General features: G+C 42.4%; 1 protein-coding gene across 1 annotated transcript; it reads left to right on the top strand.

Moving 5' to 3' along the window:
- Positions 1-733: 733 nt before the first annotated feature.
- dok7b (docking protein 7b) lies at positions 734-18626 on the top strand (the record flags this gene model as incomplete). Its single annotated transcript, XM_084553862.1, has 12 exons — positions 734-787; positions 903-948; positions 1706-1794; positions 2229-2379; positions 4522-4722; positions 9336-9455; positions 11639-11746; positions 12264-13132; positions 15814-15885; positions 16621-16657; positions 17430-17661; positions 18432-18626. The coding sequence occupies 12 exons, from the start codon at positions 734-736 to the stop codon at positions 18601-18603; spliced, it is 2151 nt and encodes a 716-aa protein (XP_084409988.1). The 3' UTR covers positions 18604-18626.
- Between the last annotated feature and the right edge of the window lie 719 nt (positions 18627-19345).

The following is a 19345-nucleotide window of genomic DNA, read 5'->3' as shown; positions in this document are numbered from 1 at the left end:
TCCCTTTTCCCTGCTTCTAACGCATCGATTTATAAATCCAACCCACTGACAGGTGTCATCATAACAAGACAAACAGTATCATTCACTTGACCCGTCAGTGGTCACAATGTTATGGTCGATTGGTGTATATAGGCCCCATACTAACTCTTAAAAAACCTTTCTTTTTACAAGCCTTGCTCCAGATCAGTGAGAAGAAGATTAAACCCCAGCTAGACCTGTTGCTATGAGACAACAGTGAACCCAGTAAATCCAGCAGTGTGTCTGCTGGTTCACTCACAATTAATAGTCCTTAATAATAACATTTTCTCGCATACTAAAGCTTGAATAATTATTTTTGTTCTCTCAATTGTCATTATTATCTGGAGTCACCTTTCACAGATTAAACCGGATTTCCACAGACAGGGTTGAGGCTCCACTGATCAGAATTAAGGCACCATGAATCCCTGTCTAACACCCGGCCCGGTGGAAGTCTGAAGAGTTAAGTGAAAGGTACGCGAGTCATGCGCTTTTAATCGAATTAGCTCCATTGTAAACGATAAGCACTTGACGCGGGATGACAACTGTACTAACTTGGCAGAGGCTGGCGGCTCTTGGTGGTCTGACTGCAGGGGGAGAAAGAGAGAGAGAGAGAGAGAGAGAGAGGGCCCTGTCCTGTAGAGGCTATTTTGAAAAGTGACCCCTTTCTCTCTCTCTCACACACACACACAGCTGCTGCTCGGAACCATGACAGAAGATGACGGATACAGTTGTCGCGGAGGGACAAGTCAAGTTTAGAGATGGAAAAAAGGTTAATTCCTCAACTTGCCGTCTCATTTCACGCTTTAAAATACGCACCTAATCTTCCATTCCAACCTGAAGAAACCATTTGGTGATTTATTGTTTCTTTGCAAACTTCTCCACAGTGGAAGACTCGGTGGGTCGTTCTTCGGAAGCCCTCTCCGGTCGCAGGTATGTGTCAAACCTTTTCTATTTTTGCAGCACCCCCTTCGAGATTTGCACATTTTCACAGCGACAGAAAGATGTGGGTATTCGCGGCGCAATAATCTCTTCCAATTTTCTGCAATTTAACTAATCGCAACTTGCCAATTGGTGTCTTGGCTGCGCGCCGCAGAGCGCATAGCGCAACATATCCGCGTCAACACGTGAGAGTGTTGCGACACACATGAACTAGATCAGGTGAAGTGACCAAAATATATAAATATAAAATATAAATATAAATTCAGAGCCTTCATATTAAATGTCGAGGGGTTTTATTTGGTGCATTAAGGTTATTTGAAAGCCTTCCAGACAAAATCATAAAATGTGACATTGCCTGAGAGGCCTGATAGTTTGCCAGGAATGGAAACCACATGTCTTAAAATCTGAACATCATCTGAGATGCTGTGAGGACATAAGAGCTTCCCGGGGCATTGTCCCTGAAGAAACTGGCAAGAGTGGTGACAATAATGCACTCAGCGTTGCCCTCTGTGTGTGTGTGTTTGAGTGTGGGACTTGACTTTCATTATCAGCTGTGCCAGTGGATCAGTTCATTGTTTCAGGGTTTGTTATGACAGCTGTGCCTTAGTTGAAGCAGGCACTCTGGAGGGATTTTGCAAAAAGTGGCACGTCTGTTGTTCTGCACTTTGCTATGAAATGCAAAATTTAGGTCTGTCAGTCTGTAAACTTTGAGTCCCTCTCTCTCTCTCCCTGTGTGTGTCCTCATCAGACTGTCTGTCTTTGGTGGTGTACAAGGAGAAGAAGAAAGGGAAGGAGAAGGGCAGCGGACACAAAGAGAGGCTCAGTGTAACACTGGAGGTACGTCCAGCAGCACGCCAAAGACTCGCAGCTCATCTGTGCAGTTGGAAGGTTTATTACGGCTGTTTAGTGCATTTTCCTCCCAAACCTCACCCTTCATACTGCTGTTATGAGACTGATGTCACGTACTGTAATGTGGACAGACAGGACAAGGTTAGTCACATTAATCTGTCAAGAATGGCAAACACAGAAAACCAACCAGGGCCCACATGTGTGATCCAGAATATCATTTGAGATTGTTTTTCTTGTTTTAGTCTCATGTTTCAGTTTTTTCACAGTTTGTGGCAGAAAAAGGATCCAGACACGAAGTCAGAATTTACTTGACCTCAGATAAGAGACTTTAACGAACGCATCGATCCTTTAAGAGAACACATAAAAAACGGCAACATGAAGGAGTATACTGTCAACGTAATCAATTCACTCTGTTCCTTCAGGGGATCTGTGGTGTGGAGGCAGGGCACGGCTACGACGGGATATCCTACACGCTTTCCATCCTCTGCCTGGCACACACACTGGTCCTGGGCTTCAGCAACCGTGATGCCCTGCTGGCCTGGGATGCCCGCATCCGCTACAGCTTGGGAGAAGGTCAGTGATTGGTCCGTGAGTTGAAGGGGTTCAACAGGGAGGTAACACACCTGAGTGAAATGGATTTTTAAAATCAGATGAGAGTTTACTGGATCTACCAAGAGAAGGAATGATCCCAGAGAGCCACACACAGCCAATCTTTTGACAATTCAATGTTCTCCTGAGAAACTTTTTGACCTGGCATTCATGTGGATGTTACTTAGACATGTAGCACCCACCTAGACCAGACCAGACACCCCCATCCCATAGCAATATCATTCTGTCAATTTGAAAGGATCAGAGAACTTTCTGTCACTGGTAGAGGTGGATTTTCACAGACACATACGATTTGTCTTCCATCCATTTAGCCACTCTCTGTCTGCAAAATCTGCTGTCTCAAATTCACAACTTTATTTTCAGTGGAGAGAAAAGAGCTGTGGGGAAAAGGAGATCTGTATATGAGGTCACGCATAAAAGACAAGTGCAGTTATAGTGTATGGTTCAGTTGTGCCCAATAGTGTTTCCATTACACAATTGTGTGTGTTCTAAAATAACCCTAAATACACGACTTTTTATGAGAACAGTCTTTACTGAACTAATGTTTGAGGCTTCACCTGCATAATAAAAGTGTCCTCAAGACCATTCCAAAAGCCCACCTTTTTGGATTTAATGCAGCCTTTGTGTGCTGTCTTACTTCAGTCTGAGCCAATTACTCAAAGTAGCATTTTATCCACTGCTGAAAAGCTCTCAATTAGAAGTTAGTGGTTGGCTTTTTAGCTATTGAGAAATGTTCTGTCAATCATGAATTTTAATAACCTGCTAAAAAAACCCGTCAGTCTCGTGTTCAACTACATTTATCAGCCAAGATGTTAACTGAACTGACATTTTTCTGTGCATCACAGACGGTCAAGTCTAAACGTTTTTAGTAAGTAATCAAGTAATTCCTCCTCCGTGATATCACCTGAAAGACATTTTCAAGGCTTCCTCCTATTAATAATATTAATAATTAATATTATCTGTAATCGTTCACTTCTTAAGTCGCAGAGTGGCTGTCTTGACAGTTTGTACGAGTGCTCTTTACAATATATATAAATGACTAAGAACATCCTCCAGCTTAACGTCAATTATGCTTTTCAGCCTCATCTGACTATTAAATAAAACCTACGATACCACATCTATCCTCTAAACATGCATCTAAGAATTTATAGATTCTTCAGTTTAAATACTGAAACCAAGTATTGTACAGTGTAGTTTTCTTCAGTCTCCAGTTCTTTTAAATGAATCCTCCACTACTTTAAGCTGACCTAGAAAACGTCTTTTAAGCCTTTACTTCTTCTTGTACATCACTGCAGCATTCTTTAACTAAGGAGAGTCTTATTCTCTAAGCTCCTTCTGTAAAGCTCGGTCAACTTTAGACAGCACTTTTTCACATTTTCTGCCTTCAGAGCGCCCTTTGGTTCTACATCAGTTAATTATGCAATAGAAAACATTTACATAAATGTAACACTTGTAGTGACGGGGATGTAATCCTCAGCTACACACCGGATGGTTCAGCTCCATGCAAAACAGACAGAGCTCAGATTCCCTCTGGTGGAGTCCTTCAGTCTAGTCAGAGGTGATGCACTGTGCACAGCTTGCTTTATCAAGTCTCTGTGTAAAACTTAATTAAATGTATTATATACTGAATGCTTAACTGATTCATTTTGGGCTATTTTTTGTTTGTCTTTTTTCACTTTTGTAGGTTTTGAGGTGATTCATCAAGCTGCAGACTCAATGCTATAATTCTTGTGATTCTTGGCTCTGCTTGCAATCCTTTGAGGGCACATCCTGTATATACTCTCATGTATAGGCTACTATCGTGTATGATACAGGCTTTGAGAGAGACAGCCCTTGGCTCTGAGCAAATGCCATCTGCACAAACTGAGCGCTGACAAATTGCAGCCAGCAGAGCTTCAAGAAGTGTTTAATCATCATTAATGCAGCCATCAGTTACATATGTGTGTGTGCGTGTGCGACGTTGTTCTGTTTTTCTGCGCCTCCTAATTTGCTACGTGATCGATGTTCTTTACGATCAACGGCGTTTCAAAAGCCTGTCATTGCTTGATGAATGTGTGGAACACAAACTTTTCTCCGTTCCTCTCAAATGCTATTTCTCTCCTTCAGTTCACAGGTTCAGCGTCACCGTTGAACCAGGTACCAAGCTGGAAAGTGGGCCTGCCTCCCTCCACCTGTGCAACAACCTGTTGGTTGTCACCAGAGGCCTCCCTCCCGTCGTCATCGGCCACTGGAAGTTGTCGGCGTTGCGTCGATATGGTGCCGTCCCGAATGGCTTCGTGTTCGAGGGTGGGACTCGCTGTGGATACTGTGAGTACCTAGTGGACTGAGCTTGTATTTATTTAGACACTACAGGCTGCAGCCAGATACATCATTCTATAGTACCTCAAATCCTTTAATCCTTTAATCTGTTGTGTTTTATATATTTTTGCTCTACTGGCTGAACCATGAGGATGTAACATCAGAGATACCACAACTTCACTTTGATGTGAATCTCTGAGAACCAAAAAGCTTTATGTGTACTCTATAACTGACAGTCAGTAAGAGAACGGCCATGGGAGGAACAAAGACATGTTGCATTTTGTATAAACAGTGTACACGCAGAGGGAAATAATGTTTTGAAAGAGGAAGAATACATAGCGGCTTATATTCTTTTTCTGGGAACATTCAGATATTGGTAGATTCATTTATGGCCGTAGATAATAAGAAAGTGCTTAATGGATAATAAAATGCTAAACTCTTTATAGCATGTCCTTGTCGCTGGCGTAAGAGACTAAACTAGAGACTGTATTTGAGAAAACAATCAGAGCAAGGTCCAGTTTGTTACATTTATAGAAATCACAGAAAAAAACTATTCATATCTGATTTTTCAAGTACCTGGAGGTATGATGTTGAAGGACCTAAAAAAAAAAAAAAAAAAAAAAAACAGTTTCAATTTAAGTCTTGCTCACAATTTTACTCCAGAGACTGGACGTCGTGGGTAAAGGCTGAAGTGAAAGACACACGTTAAAAGACAGATACTTGAGGTGACAGTAACCGAGGTTTAACTTTTAAATCAAATCAACCAAGAACCGTAGATAAATAATCCTCCATTCCTCTTCTGTCACACAAACACTAATAGACTGATATAAAAACCTGTGATTTATTGCAGGAGTTTATAGAGTAATTTTATCCAGGTGAGAAATGACTTTCTATGTATGAACGCTCCACACTGCACACCTGCTCAACAAGCATTGCTGTGTGCTTGTGTGCGTTCGATTGTACTGTATATGTGGTTGTTTGTGTGGTTACCAGGGTTTAAGCATCCTCTGAATGTCCAGTTGATGTGGGCATGAATGTAAAGAATGAGAGGCAGCTTTATGTTTTTGCGTGTGTGTGTGAGAGAGATGGACGGCGAGAAAAGTTTGTCAGGTTTCCATTGGTAGGTATCTCTAAATAAGCTTGTCACTAGTTCTTCCGTCCACCAAGATGACTCCCCTCTGTCATTTTTTTTTTGAGGATTCTTGAAGTCGACGGTTCCTGGGTGCACTTTTGCGATGTCTGTCTTTTCGAGTGTGTGTACAAGAATAACCACGAGGTCTAGGGGCTCTGGTTTCAGCGATCTGATGAGCAGCGTCTATAAATACCAGTCTCCCCTCTAGTGGACACCCAGCCAATCACATAGCTCCCAGCAGCTACACATCCACTCCCAATCTTTAGCCTGCAGCTCATTTGCACAGTACCCATCAGGCACTGGGGCCTCAGAAAGAGAGAGGGAGAGAGAGAGGCCCCCTTGGCATGGCAGCAGGAACAGAGAGTGACTGAAGGAGAGAGATGTGAGAGTCAAGTCAGCAAGTGACATTCCTTGCGTGAGTGGAAGGTAAAACAGAGTGTTGGTTTACATTTTTACATGTTTATTTGTATTTGGTGAGTACATGTGACACATTCCAGCACCAAGCGTTAGTTTTATGGAGTGCAGACTTCACACACAAAGACCGGAAAACTGGGAATTCTTCAATACTTTACCATATCTGTGCTTCTTTCACGAGAAGGAGCAGGTCAACACGGCTTCCAAATGAGCTTATTTGTGCAACTGGAGAACGCGTGCAGATGACAGTACAAATCAATCATACCCACATGTATGCTCTGGCAGGGTTAGCCATAAAAAAAGAGCGGTTGGATCTACTCAAGCTCACAGTGCTATTAACCGTTTCCAGGAGCAGAGGAAATTATACTGTTTATCAGTCCACTTTTAATCACGAGAAAACTCCTTTTCCTCTTGGCTTTAATTTCCCTTTTCCATTTATCACTGGAGAAATCACCCTCTCACATTTCCAGTCCTCCAGGACTACAAGTTCAGGCCATCATCAGTGCAAACGGTGTGGAACAATTAGCGGCAGAGACTAATAGTGCTGTAATTTACACTTTTCGAATCAAGAGCTCTTTTCGGCTGCCTAATTTAGCTCCTTTGAGGTCATTTTTTTAGCCCGATCAAACCAGTCAGCGGGTCTTAGTGTCACCTAATTCTGATATAGCTGCATTTTGAAAGTCAGCTGTGCCTCGGATGAGTTCTGGCTTCACACCACAGTGACACGACAAGCCTCTTTACTGTTGAAAGATGAGCCAACTGAGAGCCAACTGACCGGTTCTTTGGGACAGCAGGCTGTTGTGCTGTGTCGTCCTGTACTTCAATAATGACTGAGATCTTCATGCTGGGATGCCGGCTGGACTTGTGCTTTCGGTTGCACAGTCACATGCACACAGATTAATGTACAGAGTGATATCAGAGCGCCAGCTTCTATTAGACTCGATAATGAGGCCGCTGTGTTCTGTAATCGATCATATTTGGAGCGGAGCCTGAGTCTTAGCTAACACGTGCGGACCTTCACACACACACACACGCACACACACACACACACACACACACACACACACACGTACATCTCTAGCGCACATGCAGACGCAGTAATAAATGATCCTCTGCACAGTATTGACGGCCGGCAAGCCATGTGATCTAGATAAAAGCAATTTTAAGCCGACACGCTATGTCAGCAATCTTTCCATGTCTCACAGCAGACATAAACACACACACCTCCTCTTGTAGTATGTGGCTGCACGTGTGTTTTTATTGTGTGCACTATAAAATATTATATGATTTTACCCCCAAGGGTTTTTTATTTTATTTTAGTATTTTCAGATTATCTGTGTTCCAGATCAGAGAGTTTCATCCAACTTCACCAGCTCGCTGACATTATTGTCTGTGACCTACAGAGGTCAAAATGTCTCTTAATCTCCACCTGTCATGAGAAGTGATGAAGTATCTTAAGTGGTGAAACAGCTTATAGACAAAACTGACTTATTACGAGACGCCACCTGCTAGCTTATATTTATAAGTCGAGGGTGGAAGTTGCTCTGTGGGCAAATTGACGCCAGTCCCACGCACACAGACATTTGTTGGAGACGTTACAGAAAAGGAAAAGCGTCTATGTGTATTCAGTACAAAGAACTGAAAATAAAATGTTCTCCTTTTAAGATGAACGTTCACACAGCAGGATCCAGATCCTATTTGTGATAAGTAAATGAGGAACACGTGCAACGTCCTATTTGTGTTTATAATGGAAATACTGTCAGAGATAACTGCAGTTTGTTTCATCCCAACAGATGATATTAACTTTGTTTTTAATGCTTGAATATGTTTTCCTGTTGGAAATGCTGTGGTGACATCATCCATCAATACCTGGAAACATGCTCCGAGGTAGTTTGTGAGGGGGGAAAGCTTATTAAGGCCTGTTAAGATGATGATGGTTTCAAAGGAGAGAGTAGAATGAGCCGAGGTCCATGTCATGATGCTGTGTGTAAACTGGAACATTGGCAAACTACATAAATCATTTCAGTGCAAGTCACAGCTTGCACAGCAACTCTCGTAGACTTTCAGGCGTTGATGATATTTGTCAAATAGAGTAATGTTAAAGGAGCGCTGGTAGTGATAAATGACCTAGAGCAGTATCACAAGACTCTGGTGTTCACCTCTGCTTTTTAGCATCTTTCAGCTTTTTGCTTTAGATTTATGTTTATAGAACCCTGCCTTTCAAACAAGCAGCTCTTCAGCTCTTACCGTAGCTTCGTACTTGATCTCCTCCTGGTGTGAAACTCTGACTGAGCCGATGTCAAGCTGTTCTGCTGACTCCAGAGAATACTATGAAATACACATAACTAATGACGCTAATAGGTTTCCATTACCTTTAATTCTCACTGATGAGTCTAGTGAGAAACTATTTTTAATTATTCAGCTCACACAGCTATGTTGTGCTCTCGATGCATATTTTATCAGCACTGGCTGCATACACATTAAAAGTAAGTTTAGCAAGTGTAATGTGACAGTGTTATAAATGTGTTTACGTTTTTAAAACTGACTGGCATTGTTCAGTGCTGTGAACAATTTCCTGTTCTACTTTCTCAGCTGTTTTCCTTTTATATCAGCAGCGCTCTCAGTTCCATGAGAACAAAGATGATTTTGTTGTACCAAACCCCTGAGTAAGGGCTTACTTTGTGGCTCTCTGTTCAATATCTCTACGGTGTGAGATTTTGATGTTTCATGGATTATTATTTATTTATTTTTTTTGCTGGTCTTGTGTTTTCACCAACAGCCACCTCTGTGTTGGTTGAGTAGGAGCTGAACTGACAGACATTTTATGTAACCCTTAGTAGAAAGGTTTACGGCTGGCTAAATAGCTATACTGCTATCTTTTGAGCCTCAGTGGATATTGTCTGGCCTTGCAAAAAAAAAAAAAAAAGAAGTTTTTCTTAAATATTTCAGCTGTTTGCTGCAGCTCTCTTTTCACATCTGCCATACAATTTATTTTACAACTTCTTCTGCAATTTTTTTCCTCTCAACTCGTGATCTAGCATACGTACTGAATGCCTCTTTCCTTTCCATCTTCCAGGGGCTGGTGTTTTCTTCTTGTCGTGTGCAGAAGGAGAGCAGATCAGTTTCCTCTTTGACTGCATTGTCAGGGGCATCACCCCCAGCAGGGCCCCTCATGGCCTGCGACCTAACCTTCCAGGTGAACACACACATTAGCACATGCATAACCACACACGCAAACTGAAAACAGAACCGACTAAAAATATGAGCAGGAATATGTGTGCAAGTATTTTTTTTTAAACTAATGCGCATGCAGGAATTAAGCTATTTTAGCCAGGATATAATTATAACGTTGGCAAAAGAGATCCACTGTTCAAAACTAAAACAATCAGTCACGCTGGAATGCGACTTCCATTATAAAGGTTTACTGCCTGTTTAGTGCACATGTTAAGTATTTGTGTCAGGCGCCATGCTAACGGAAACACCACATGCTTTATGCCCCACGGGTCGTGGCTTTGTGTGCGACTCGTGTGCTGTCGTAACGACGCAGCTAATTTCTCAGGCATTTGCTTGAGGAGATTATTGACAGTTGTAAAGCGAAAAAGTTACACATGCCAAGGATCTGACAACTCTATAAAACTTCTGAAATAGACGCGGAGACTGCCGCACTGTGAAAGTGTGCCCTTTACAGTATACACACGCGCACACACGTGTCCTTGAGTATGTTTATAGTTTCACATTAAATTTCAGATGGATGCCAACATGGAAAAAAATCAATTACAATTTCTTTGTGTCTTTAAATTTTTAATATCACACTGTCAGAGGAGACCTTCCCTTCACCAGTGTCAAACTCCACTTAGCACTTTCTTGCAGAGTCAGTTGTAATTTAAAAATGAAATAGTATTTGACTAGTTTGACCTGGACCCAGTTGTCTCAGTCACTTCTTTCTCACCGCTCAATAATATCTCTGCAGCTCTTTAGTTTAGCTGCAGTTGCCTTCAAGTCTTGTACTTAAAAGAAACGTCCGTTTACACTCACTGGAATGCATCCAGTGTATCCTGGATGTCCAAGTTACAGTACGCGCTGATAGCATTTCCCTCCTCTGGAAACTTTGCGGAGACGTTTTATTATTTAGGTACATATTTGAGGTATGTATTGTACAGTTTCCATATTAAACGTCAAAAAACAAATAGACCAGTGTTGTACATTTTGTTGTTTTGTGCGTCATTGTTCCGAATTTGTTCTAAAAGAAATCTGTAATTTGATTCACTTTAGCGAAGCGCTTCATCTCATTGTTGTCAAAAACAAAAAATCTATTTTAGACGTTATAGCAAATTTTTCAGGCTTCACCTGATTAAATTATAACAAGGCTTAAAGTTTTGCATAATTTCATATGCAGCCCCTTTGAGTGACAGGTCTCTTCTTTTACACAGTGTTGTTTCAAATGTAATAAAGTAAAAGTTTACATGTACTGGGACTAGATTCATCAAGGCCAGTCTGTTGTGATTTGTACAGAGACATAGGTGGTGAAAGTCTGATTCATTTGATGGAAATAAATTAAATCCTAGCATTCACCAACCTGCGTCACTCTGCTTAGGGGCCCACTGTAACCCTACAACATTCAGTGCTGTCAAGTAGCTATAATTAGCGCGCACTAGCTACGTTAGCAAATGTTAGCTGACACCCCGCATAGCGTAGTGAAAAAACTTGGCATCTGCAAATTAGCATTAGCTACTGCAGTCCAGAAGCAGCGATCCAGGGATTAGGTTGTTGGCACCTATACACACAAACACCCTGACCCACTATACAGCAGGCATTAGGTGTGTAATTGGTGGGGTTTTATGCTAAATTGATGTTTCCACAGATAGTCGAGGCGCCTTTAACGTCCTCTGGGTGACGTTAAATTTACAAGCTGGGCTAACAATTTGAGACCCACGCTAGCAGCCATTCTAGCAGACTGAAATATTTGTTTCGTTCTTTTGCTTAAAGAAAGTTCTGTGCAGCTACAGAACACAAGGATCTATTAAACACAAGCACAGGGGGGAGCGTCATTTTGTTGAGAGTGATAGGGTGACATTACAAAGCAAAGCTGAGACAAGGGCCCCAGCTGGACTTGTTTGGTTTCTTGAAGACTTTCTATTGAAGTATTCAAAGTATTTATTCAGTTCTAAAGGACTGGTGGGGTTTTATTAGGACCATTGGTGGGTGGTGCCCACCTAAAACTAGCATGACTAAGAAACTCACCTGTAAGTGTAGGAATATTCTTTCTGCCAATTACAGTTAGGTATGACCGAGTACCTTCACAGACATTACATGTTTCCACGCCATACTGAGCTAAACAACTTCAGTGTTCTGCATGTGCTGTGTATGTATTAACAGCAGACCCCAACGCCGACCCAGCTTCGGTGGAGGAACGACTTGACCAGGAGGCATCAGAGCTGGAGAAAAGACTCAGCATGTTGTCCAACTGCAGCCTCGCCAGCAGCACAGGTACATCATCCTATGAACCTCACTTCAGGCTTTAGCAGCCTTAGCTTGCTTCATCCATCCACTGTCAGATTCTGAATTCTGAATCTCTAGTGTACTGTACTGGACTGGCTACAAATTATTAATCACTGCTCCGTGTTTACGCCACCATCCTCGGAAAGCTATTGTCATAGTTATGTGTGTGTTAGTCAGAAATGTGGAGGCCAGTGTAGTCAGAGCTCCCATGATTCAGTTTCACTGACTACCTCCAAAGCCCAGAGAAAGTTAGGGCTTAGAAACATAATGATTTCTGCTCTTACTGTGTAGAAACACCTGTGAACCACTTGTACTGAAGCAAATGAGAGCAGTTAATTAAAAACTGATTTGACAGAGTCATAATATTTTGTACCCAGAGTCAGACTAAAGACATGATTTATGTATTACTGATTAAATGGTTCAGTTATGCAGAACAGCGTGGTTGACTGCATCCCATCGTATGAATCACTTCACCAGGCTCTAATGACTTTCTCACCCTCCTTAGCCTCCACTTACAGCTGCAGTACATCCGTTGCCGGGGACGACCGCAGCAGCATCTCCAGCTCCTCCTCCAGTCAATCAGATGCAAGCTACGGAAGCAGACCTCCGTTTTGGGTGGAGCCGTTAGCTAGGCTGCATCTCTCCAGTGAGACGGCATCCAGCTCTTCCACGCTGAAGGCTTTGACCAGTTCAGATGACCGTCTTTACGCTGCTGTGATGGGAGGCCCCGGGAGTCGTCCGTCCTCTGCCCAACTACATCCTCGTGGTCTCCATGACAGCGGGAGGCAGAGCTCATTAGACAGTGGGATCGGCATAGCGACAGGCAGTCAGTCTTCCTACTCAGGGAGCTTCTCCTCATGTACAGGGAGTCTGGACATGGCCAGCCAGGGAGGAGGGGAGGAGTTTGGCTCAGTAGCCAGCCTACCTGCTGCTCCTTCTCTGCCCTCTTCACCTCCATCTGCACCTCCCCCAACTCCTCCTCCTTCTCCTTTACACCCCATTCTCACCCCAGAGTACAGCTATGCTAGCACCTCCCCTTCCTGCCCTTGTGCCTCCAGATCTGTCTCCAGTGCATCACGTAGGCACAGCGACGAGTACCAGAACCCCAGCCTGCTCAGAGTGTGGTACGACACCCCGAGGAGTCTGCTCCAGGCCGTGACCCTGAGGGACACATCAGCCCAGGGAGGTCCACCTGAGCTGGGCAGAGAGGGCAGGAGCAGTGGGGATGGAGGTGATAGTCAGAGACAAATGTTGAGGGCTCAGCGCCAGGCGATGATGCAGCGCTCCTTCTCCTGGGGCAGTGAGAGAGCGCCCTCTGTGGACAGTGAGGGGAGGTCCACACCCACACCCCTGCTGGTCCCTGGAGACACACAGGTACTGGCAGTGTCACACTATCTCATTCCTTCATTCTTTCACTTCAGGCCTTGTTTCCACTCTATCATTCCCATTATACACTGAAATGAAACTAAATGTTCACAAATCATCACACTAATCACTCCTGGGTTAGCCTCCACCGATGCTAATCTCCATATTGTGTTTGCTTGCATTTATTAAACCCACAGTGGTGTTATTATTTGTATTCCTGTGCTAATAAATGGAATCTTATGTAACTACCCCTCATGGTAATAAGCATTACTGTCCTCCTCAAGAGATTAATGTTGAGGAATAAGGAAAGAGTCAGGATGAGAACAGGGGATATTATTGAGGCTGAGAAGTTGGCACCTGCTGTCAGAAATATTTATGGCCATTGGATTGGAGATGCATCAGCGAGACTCTGCTGGAAATTTTTAATATCCTAGAGCAAGTCCCATATGTCTGTTTTTGGCCTCGCTAAGCAAAGAAAACCACAAGCTGGATAGTGCAATGAGGGATCTGCTCAAACTGAAGGTCTGGGTTTATCTGCACTCTTAGGTTCAATATGAATATTTAACTGATGGCGTGAGGGCAGTTTAAAATACATAATTATGAGTAAAGATCATGCATTCAAAACCTCCCTCAAGTGAAAGTACAGACGTATCATCTGCAAAATGTGCAAATACTCATTCTGCAGAATAAATGACCAAATGGCGGCTGTGACTGATATGATATTTTTTTTATTGTCACATTGATAACGTCACTCTAAGGTTACTACTGTCACTTTTTGGAAAAACTACTCAAAATTTTGAAGCATGAGCAAAAACCACACACACACAAAAATATATCTTACTTAAAATCTTAGCTAGCAAACCCACAAATGCACAAACTTTGTGGAATACATTCAACACTTGCAGTTCATATATCTAGTTGTAAATACGTACATTTTCTGTATGTTTTCCATATGGACTTCGGCTATATATTTTCTATATCCTCCAGAGTTTCTCAGTGCCTGTCAGAATATTAAAGGTATTTAAAGGTTTAGGTTTAAATGGAACTTGGGGTGACTACATACTTAGTAGAGTGTGGGTAAATGAACAGGATCCCCTATTAAATTTGCCCTGTAAATATTGATTTATAATGACACTGCCAGAGATGTCGATGTAAGTGTCTTTCATTCAGCGGCCTCAGTTCCCCTCTGTTACACAGCCCTATTTAATAATTCTGCAGTGTTTGCGGCTGATGCTCCAGCAGTTCAAACAGCAATTTTCTGGCCTCTACACACACCCACTGCTACTTGCTATTTAACTAATGACTTAGTCTGATGGCTGCTTTGTAACTGTGATTTACAATAGTCAGTGCTTTAGAGGATCATTAGGAAATCAGCCAAAGTGCTCAGCAGGGTTTGGCACGGTAGGTGAAAAGCAGCAATAAATGATACCTGCAGGTAATAGTTTGTCTAAAGAATATCCCGTCCAGCATCATAAACCCTTACCCACGCGCCACAGGACAAAGAACTAAACCTTTTGTTGAAAAAATTACACCAGAAGTTCATTCTCTGCTGCACTGTGGCGCCTTCTTGCACTCACAGCATGCTTTCCCAGTCTCCTCCATATGGGCAGTTTAGTCTCTGGTCCAAATGACTTTGGATGCCTTTGGTCTGAAAACCACAGGGTGAGGGAGCATGGTGAGAAGATTCGAACACCGAGCACAAGTGACTGTAAGCCAAAGTCAGGTCCGTCTCACTGCAAGGTGACGGTACCACCTGCTGAACCCCCAGTACAGAAAAAAATAAGTACGGGAAAAATAAATAAAAAAATCAGGCGTGTGTCCGTTGTAAACCTGTTTTGAGCCGGCGTTGTTTTCCCTTTGATACTTTTTGTCGAAAAAGCTCTCAGAAGAGACTTTTCCACATAGTGTCTAATTAATTTTCTGATGCGTTGTGAAAAGCGCTTCCCCCTTGTAGCGGGTAAATTATCATCAGAACAGAAGAGGAAACAGCATGTCTTGTGATTTCTGACAGTTTGTGTAGGAGTGTGTCTGTTCATTATAGAGCATGTGTATGCTGGGGAGGGAGAGGGAGAGAGCCAGAGGGGACTGAGAAAGTTAATGAGTAGTGATGAAACTGACAGAAACCCTCAGAGAGGAGAATCCTATTGAAACACAAATGAGTTTTGTTTGTCATTCCTCAACTATTAGCGTTTCATTAAAACTACTCCCTTTGTGTTCGATAATGAGACTATGCCTGAATCCGAAAGTAGCGTTGTGTCCATTGAAACACTGTCGGACAGATAATAAATCTGAAGGTCCAGTTGGCTGTGTTATTAGCAGCTGCAGGGAGGAGGAAAATTGTAAATTGGGACACGCTGTCAGAGATTCCTCATGTCTGAGCCGGCCAGCCTCTCGTCCCCCGTCTGTCACCTCTAAAGATTTCAGCTCTGTCCTCTCAGCTCGTCAGCACCCTTAGCCGCTCACCCCATGCCCTCACACTTCCCCTCTTCCACATTCTTTCTCCTTATCAGTTTATTCTAAAGGCTCTGTGTCCGTGGCTGCTCCGTCTACCCTCTCCATATCTCATTTTGCCTTTTGTTGAAATGCTGCCATTTTAATTTAAGTCAGTAACAGCACTCAATGCTGCACTAAAAAAAAAAAAAAACAATTAACCTTACACTGATAACAACTCCTCTTGTCTCGACACCCAGTGCAGTCATGGTTTAGACAGCTACATTACACCAGAGCAGTGGCGGTCAGCGAGGAACAGATGCTCCACTCAGGTGAGATTGAATTCGTCCGTTTTAGCTCGTTCATAAAAGGCATGAAAGTACGCAACAAAAAAAAGCAAGATGTATGACATCTGAAAGAAGAACCAATACACTCCTTCCTCTGAAGTGAAAAGGATTTGAGAGTCCTTTTTTAAAGGTGGCCGGTGTGCATCGAGCAACAAATCCGCGCTAACCATGCGGCAACCTGCACGACCATTTCTGCACAAATGAAACACAACACCAGCACCTAGCAACTAAATGGACATGTGGCAAACTATGTTGTGCTATGGGTTTCTGGAGATTTTGAGCTGCCACTGCCAAACAAATATTCACTCTAAAAGTGTAGTTTTGTTAGGCGGAAAAGAAATCTTAAGTTTATACATCTTGATTTACTGACACAGTAGCATATGTATATAGTGATTTCTACAGCTTTTCAGTAGATGTGTTACCTTTATTATGGCACAAATAAAAAAAAAAATAAAAAAAATAAACCCTGTAGTTGCTTAGATATATTCAGTTTAGGGCATGTCATTTTCAGGTCTGAGAAAGAGGTCTAGGGTTTAAGAATAAACAGACTTAATACCATGGATAAAGGTATTAATAGCAACTGACACATGGGAGTCGTGGGAAATCAAGAAACTTATTGCCGTATTATCTTGTAGAGTTCATCAAGTAACTTATCAAGCGTGATTTTTTTTTCTTTAAAAAATATTTTAACCAAATTCAGTTCCCTCTTTTGTTTTCTAGACTGACAACTCTGCATCACCTTCTGCAGATCCACGAGGTTTGTTTGTCCAACATTAAGGACAGTTTTATTCATGTACTTTATGCTTCCTATTCTACCTCATTTCAGAAGGAGATATTGTGTTTTTTTTTTAGTCAGTTCATTTCATTTAATGGGTAGTTTTGTTCATATTAAGATTATATGATTCTCTGTCTAGACTGAACTACAGGTTGAACTGGCTTCACCTCAACCATCTATTACATTTACATGTTGGTGCATCAAATGACTTTTATTAGCCTTTTAATTAAAATACTTTTGACTTCTTTCTGGCAATGGAGTATTATGTGAAAAATGATTCCAAAGCTCTTAACTGTGTCAGTGGTGAAATACTAATGCTCTAAATATTTGTTCTCAGACCTTCCTCTCTGTGTGAGAGAGGGGCACAGACTCAGTGGGGACGTTGCTTGTAAGCAGAGGAGGTCGTTGCCTTCCCTGCCTCCCTCTGCCCCTCCACCTCTTCCTGTTACACTGAAAATGCACAGGCCAACATCAGCTTGTGGTAAGAGAACTACTTAACTTATAGATAGATAGATAGCTAGATAGATAGACAACTTTATTGATCCCTTTGGGAGGTTCCCGCAGGGAAATTGACATCTCCATCACATACAGCACTGTCGGACATATACGAATTGGATAGAAAAACAGTGAATAAACCCCAAATACCCAACACTCAGAAAGAAAAATAATAATAAATATTGTGACTATTGTGAATAATGTGAATGTGGGAATAACGAGCCGGTAAGTTTCCTTCCTTTTGGAATTTTCCCTTCAGGTGTGTTCCAGTCTTCCCACGAAGCTCCTCCATCCTCATCCCTGGACGCTGGGCCTCACGGTGACAGCACTGTTAATTATGTTAACATCCCCATTAGTCTGCTCACGGCTAAAACTAGAGAGCTGCTCTACACAGAGCTCGACCTGCAGAGGCCCGGCTCAGCTCCAGTCTCCAGTCCACACAGTGCTGTGAGAGGTAACACTTTACAGCTCTACAGACCCAACAAGAACATGTTGTTTTGAACGGATGTTTAACATCCAGTCCATCCTTAATTGCATGGTTTACTATGTGTCACGTGGAGTCTGCAGGAATGGCTTCACATTTTGCATCCAGCCACCTTTGGGCTAAATGCATTATGAGCATGTACAGTATTATAGCACGGTGCGTTGTGCTTATGCTTAAGATTCACAACTGGGTTTAGGAAAACAGAACAAGAATATTAAATACCACTCATCTGCTTATTTTCCTAAAACATCTGTTTTTCCTTCTCGCTTGCTGGTTACTGGCAGGGTGGTTGATTTAATCTGTGTACCGAATCTTAGAAATGTACCTCCCTCAAATTGAAAAACAGAGGATCGCACTAAATATGAGAAGCGCATGTGTGGCTTGAATTTTCCTGCTGGCATCTTTCACTCTATTGCCTTTGAGCAGCTAAGGCAGATGAGTACACTTAATGAACAGAGACAAACAATTAATTCTTGCTACTTCAGAGCTTAATTTATGTCACATAATCACATTTGGACTGTTAAAATGTTTCATTTAATACAGCAAATTACAAGTGTAATAAAACTCAAAAAGTGTGAACTGGAAAAGTAAAGAGAACATTTCCAAGTTATTGTATGCAATTTTGAATCAGATTAATAATTTAGAGCTACCAATGAAAGAACAAACAGCGTAGGATTTAGTTACACAGGGACCAAATGAGTCATAGTACTTCTCAGGAATTGACAGCTCATTTCATGTTGTTTAAACTTTTGTCAGCAATGTACAGATGACGTGACTTATCTCCACCTTTACCATCTATTTCCCCCGTCCAGAAGAGGGCTCTGTCAGGTACGCCCACCTCGACATCACTGCCATGGAAACAGCTCAGAGAATGGGGGCGGAGCACGTTCAGGGCAGGGAGGACAGACTGACTCAGCTGGAGAGCAGGCGGCGAGGGCCACCCAACTGACTGCAACTCGGTGACACTTCGAAACAGTTTTCACTGCAGACTCTCTCCACATCTCTGACTGAAACTGAAAGGCTGTCCGTCGTCATACCAGTTGTTGTTGTACTTAAACACACCCACAGTTGTGCCAGTGAACAGAAATTCCCGCAAGCAATCCATTCCACTAAGACTGAGAAGAAGAAGAAGAAAAGATGTCTGGGAGCTCTCTTTTGCAGCTGTTAAAGTGTATTTGCTCATATGCTTGTTCTTAAATTAACGTTTTCTGTCGTTTCTCTAGATGACCTTTACCCCAGAAATGTTACTAGTTTGGTTGCATGGCACTCGTTTCTATCTGTCGGAGTCTAAGGAATGTTCTCCCAAGATGACTCAATTGAGAGAATGGCAGCAAACAAATGTAGATAGAAAGGAGACAAAGATAAACAGCTGTTCTAATGTAATAGGCTGGAATATCTTTTACTTTCTGGTTACATTTATTTTGGGCATACTTGTTCTTACCTTTCTCCCCAAATGTGCCAATTTTTAGGGCTGGTGCAGAACATGATCTCAGAATGACATCTCAATACTGACACAGTCCACTATTAGAGCCCCACCTTGCCTGGCTATCATTGCACATGAGAGCAGGAAAGCATTTGATTAAAACAAGCAGCTTAGAATGATATCCCGGGTGCAAATGACATTAATCCCGTCCAGTGTGGCTTGAGCAGGACATGACTGAGTGATCAGGCAGCCAGTAACATTATTCACT

Source organism: Chelon labrosus, assembly GCF_963514085.1.
Source record: "Chelon labrosus genome assembly, chromosome: 2".
Lineage (NCBI taxonomy): Eukaryota > Metazoa > Chordata > Actinopteri > Mugiliformes > Mugilidae > Chelon > Chelon labrosus.
Note: the sequence above shows the minus strand (reverse complement) of the source record. Positions and strands in the feature narration are given on the sequence as shown.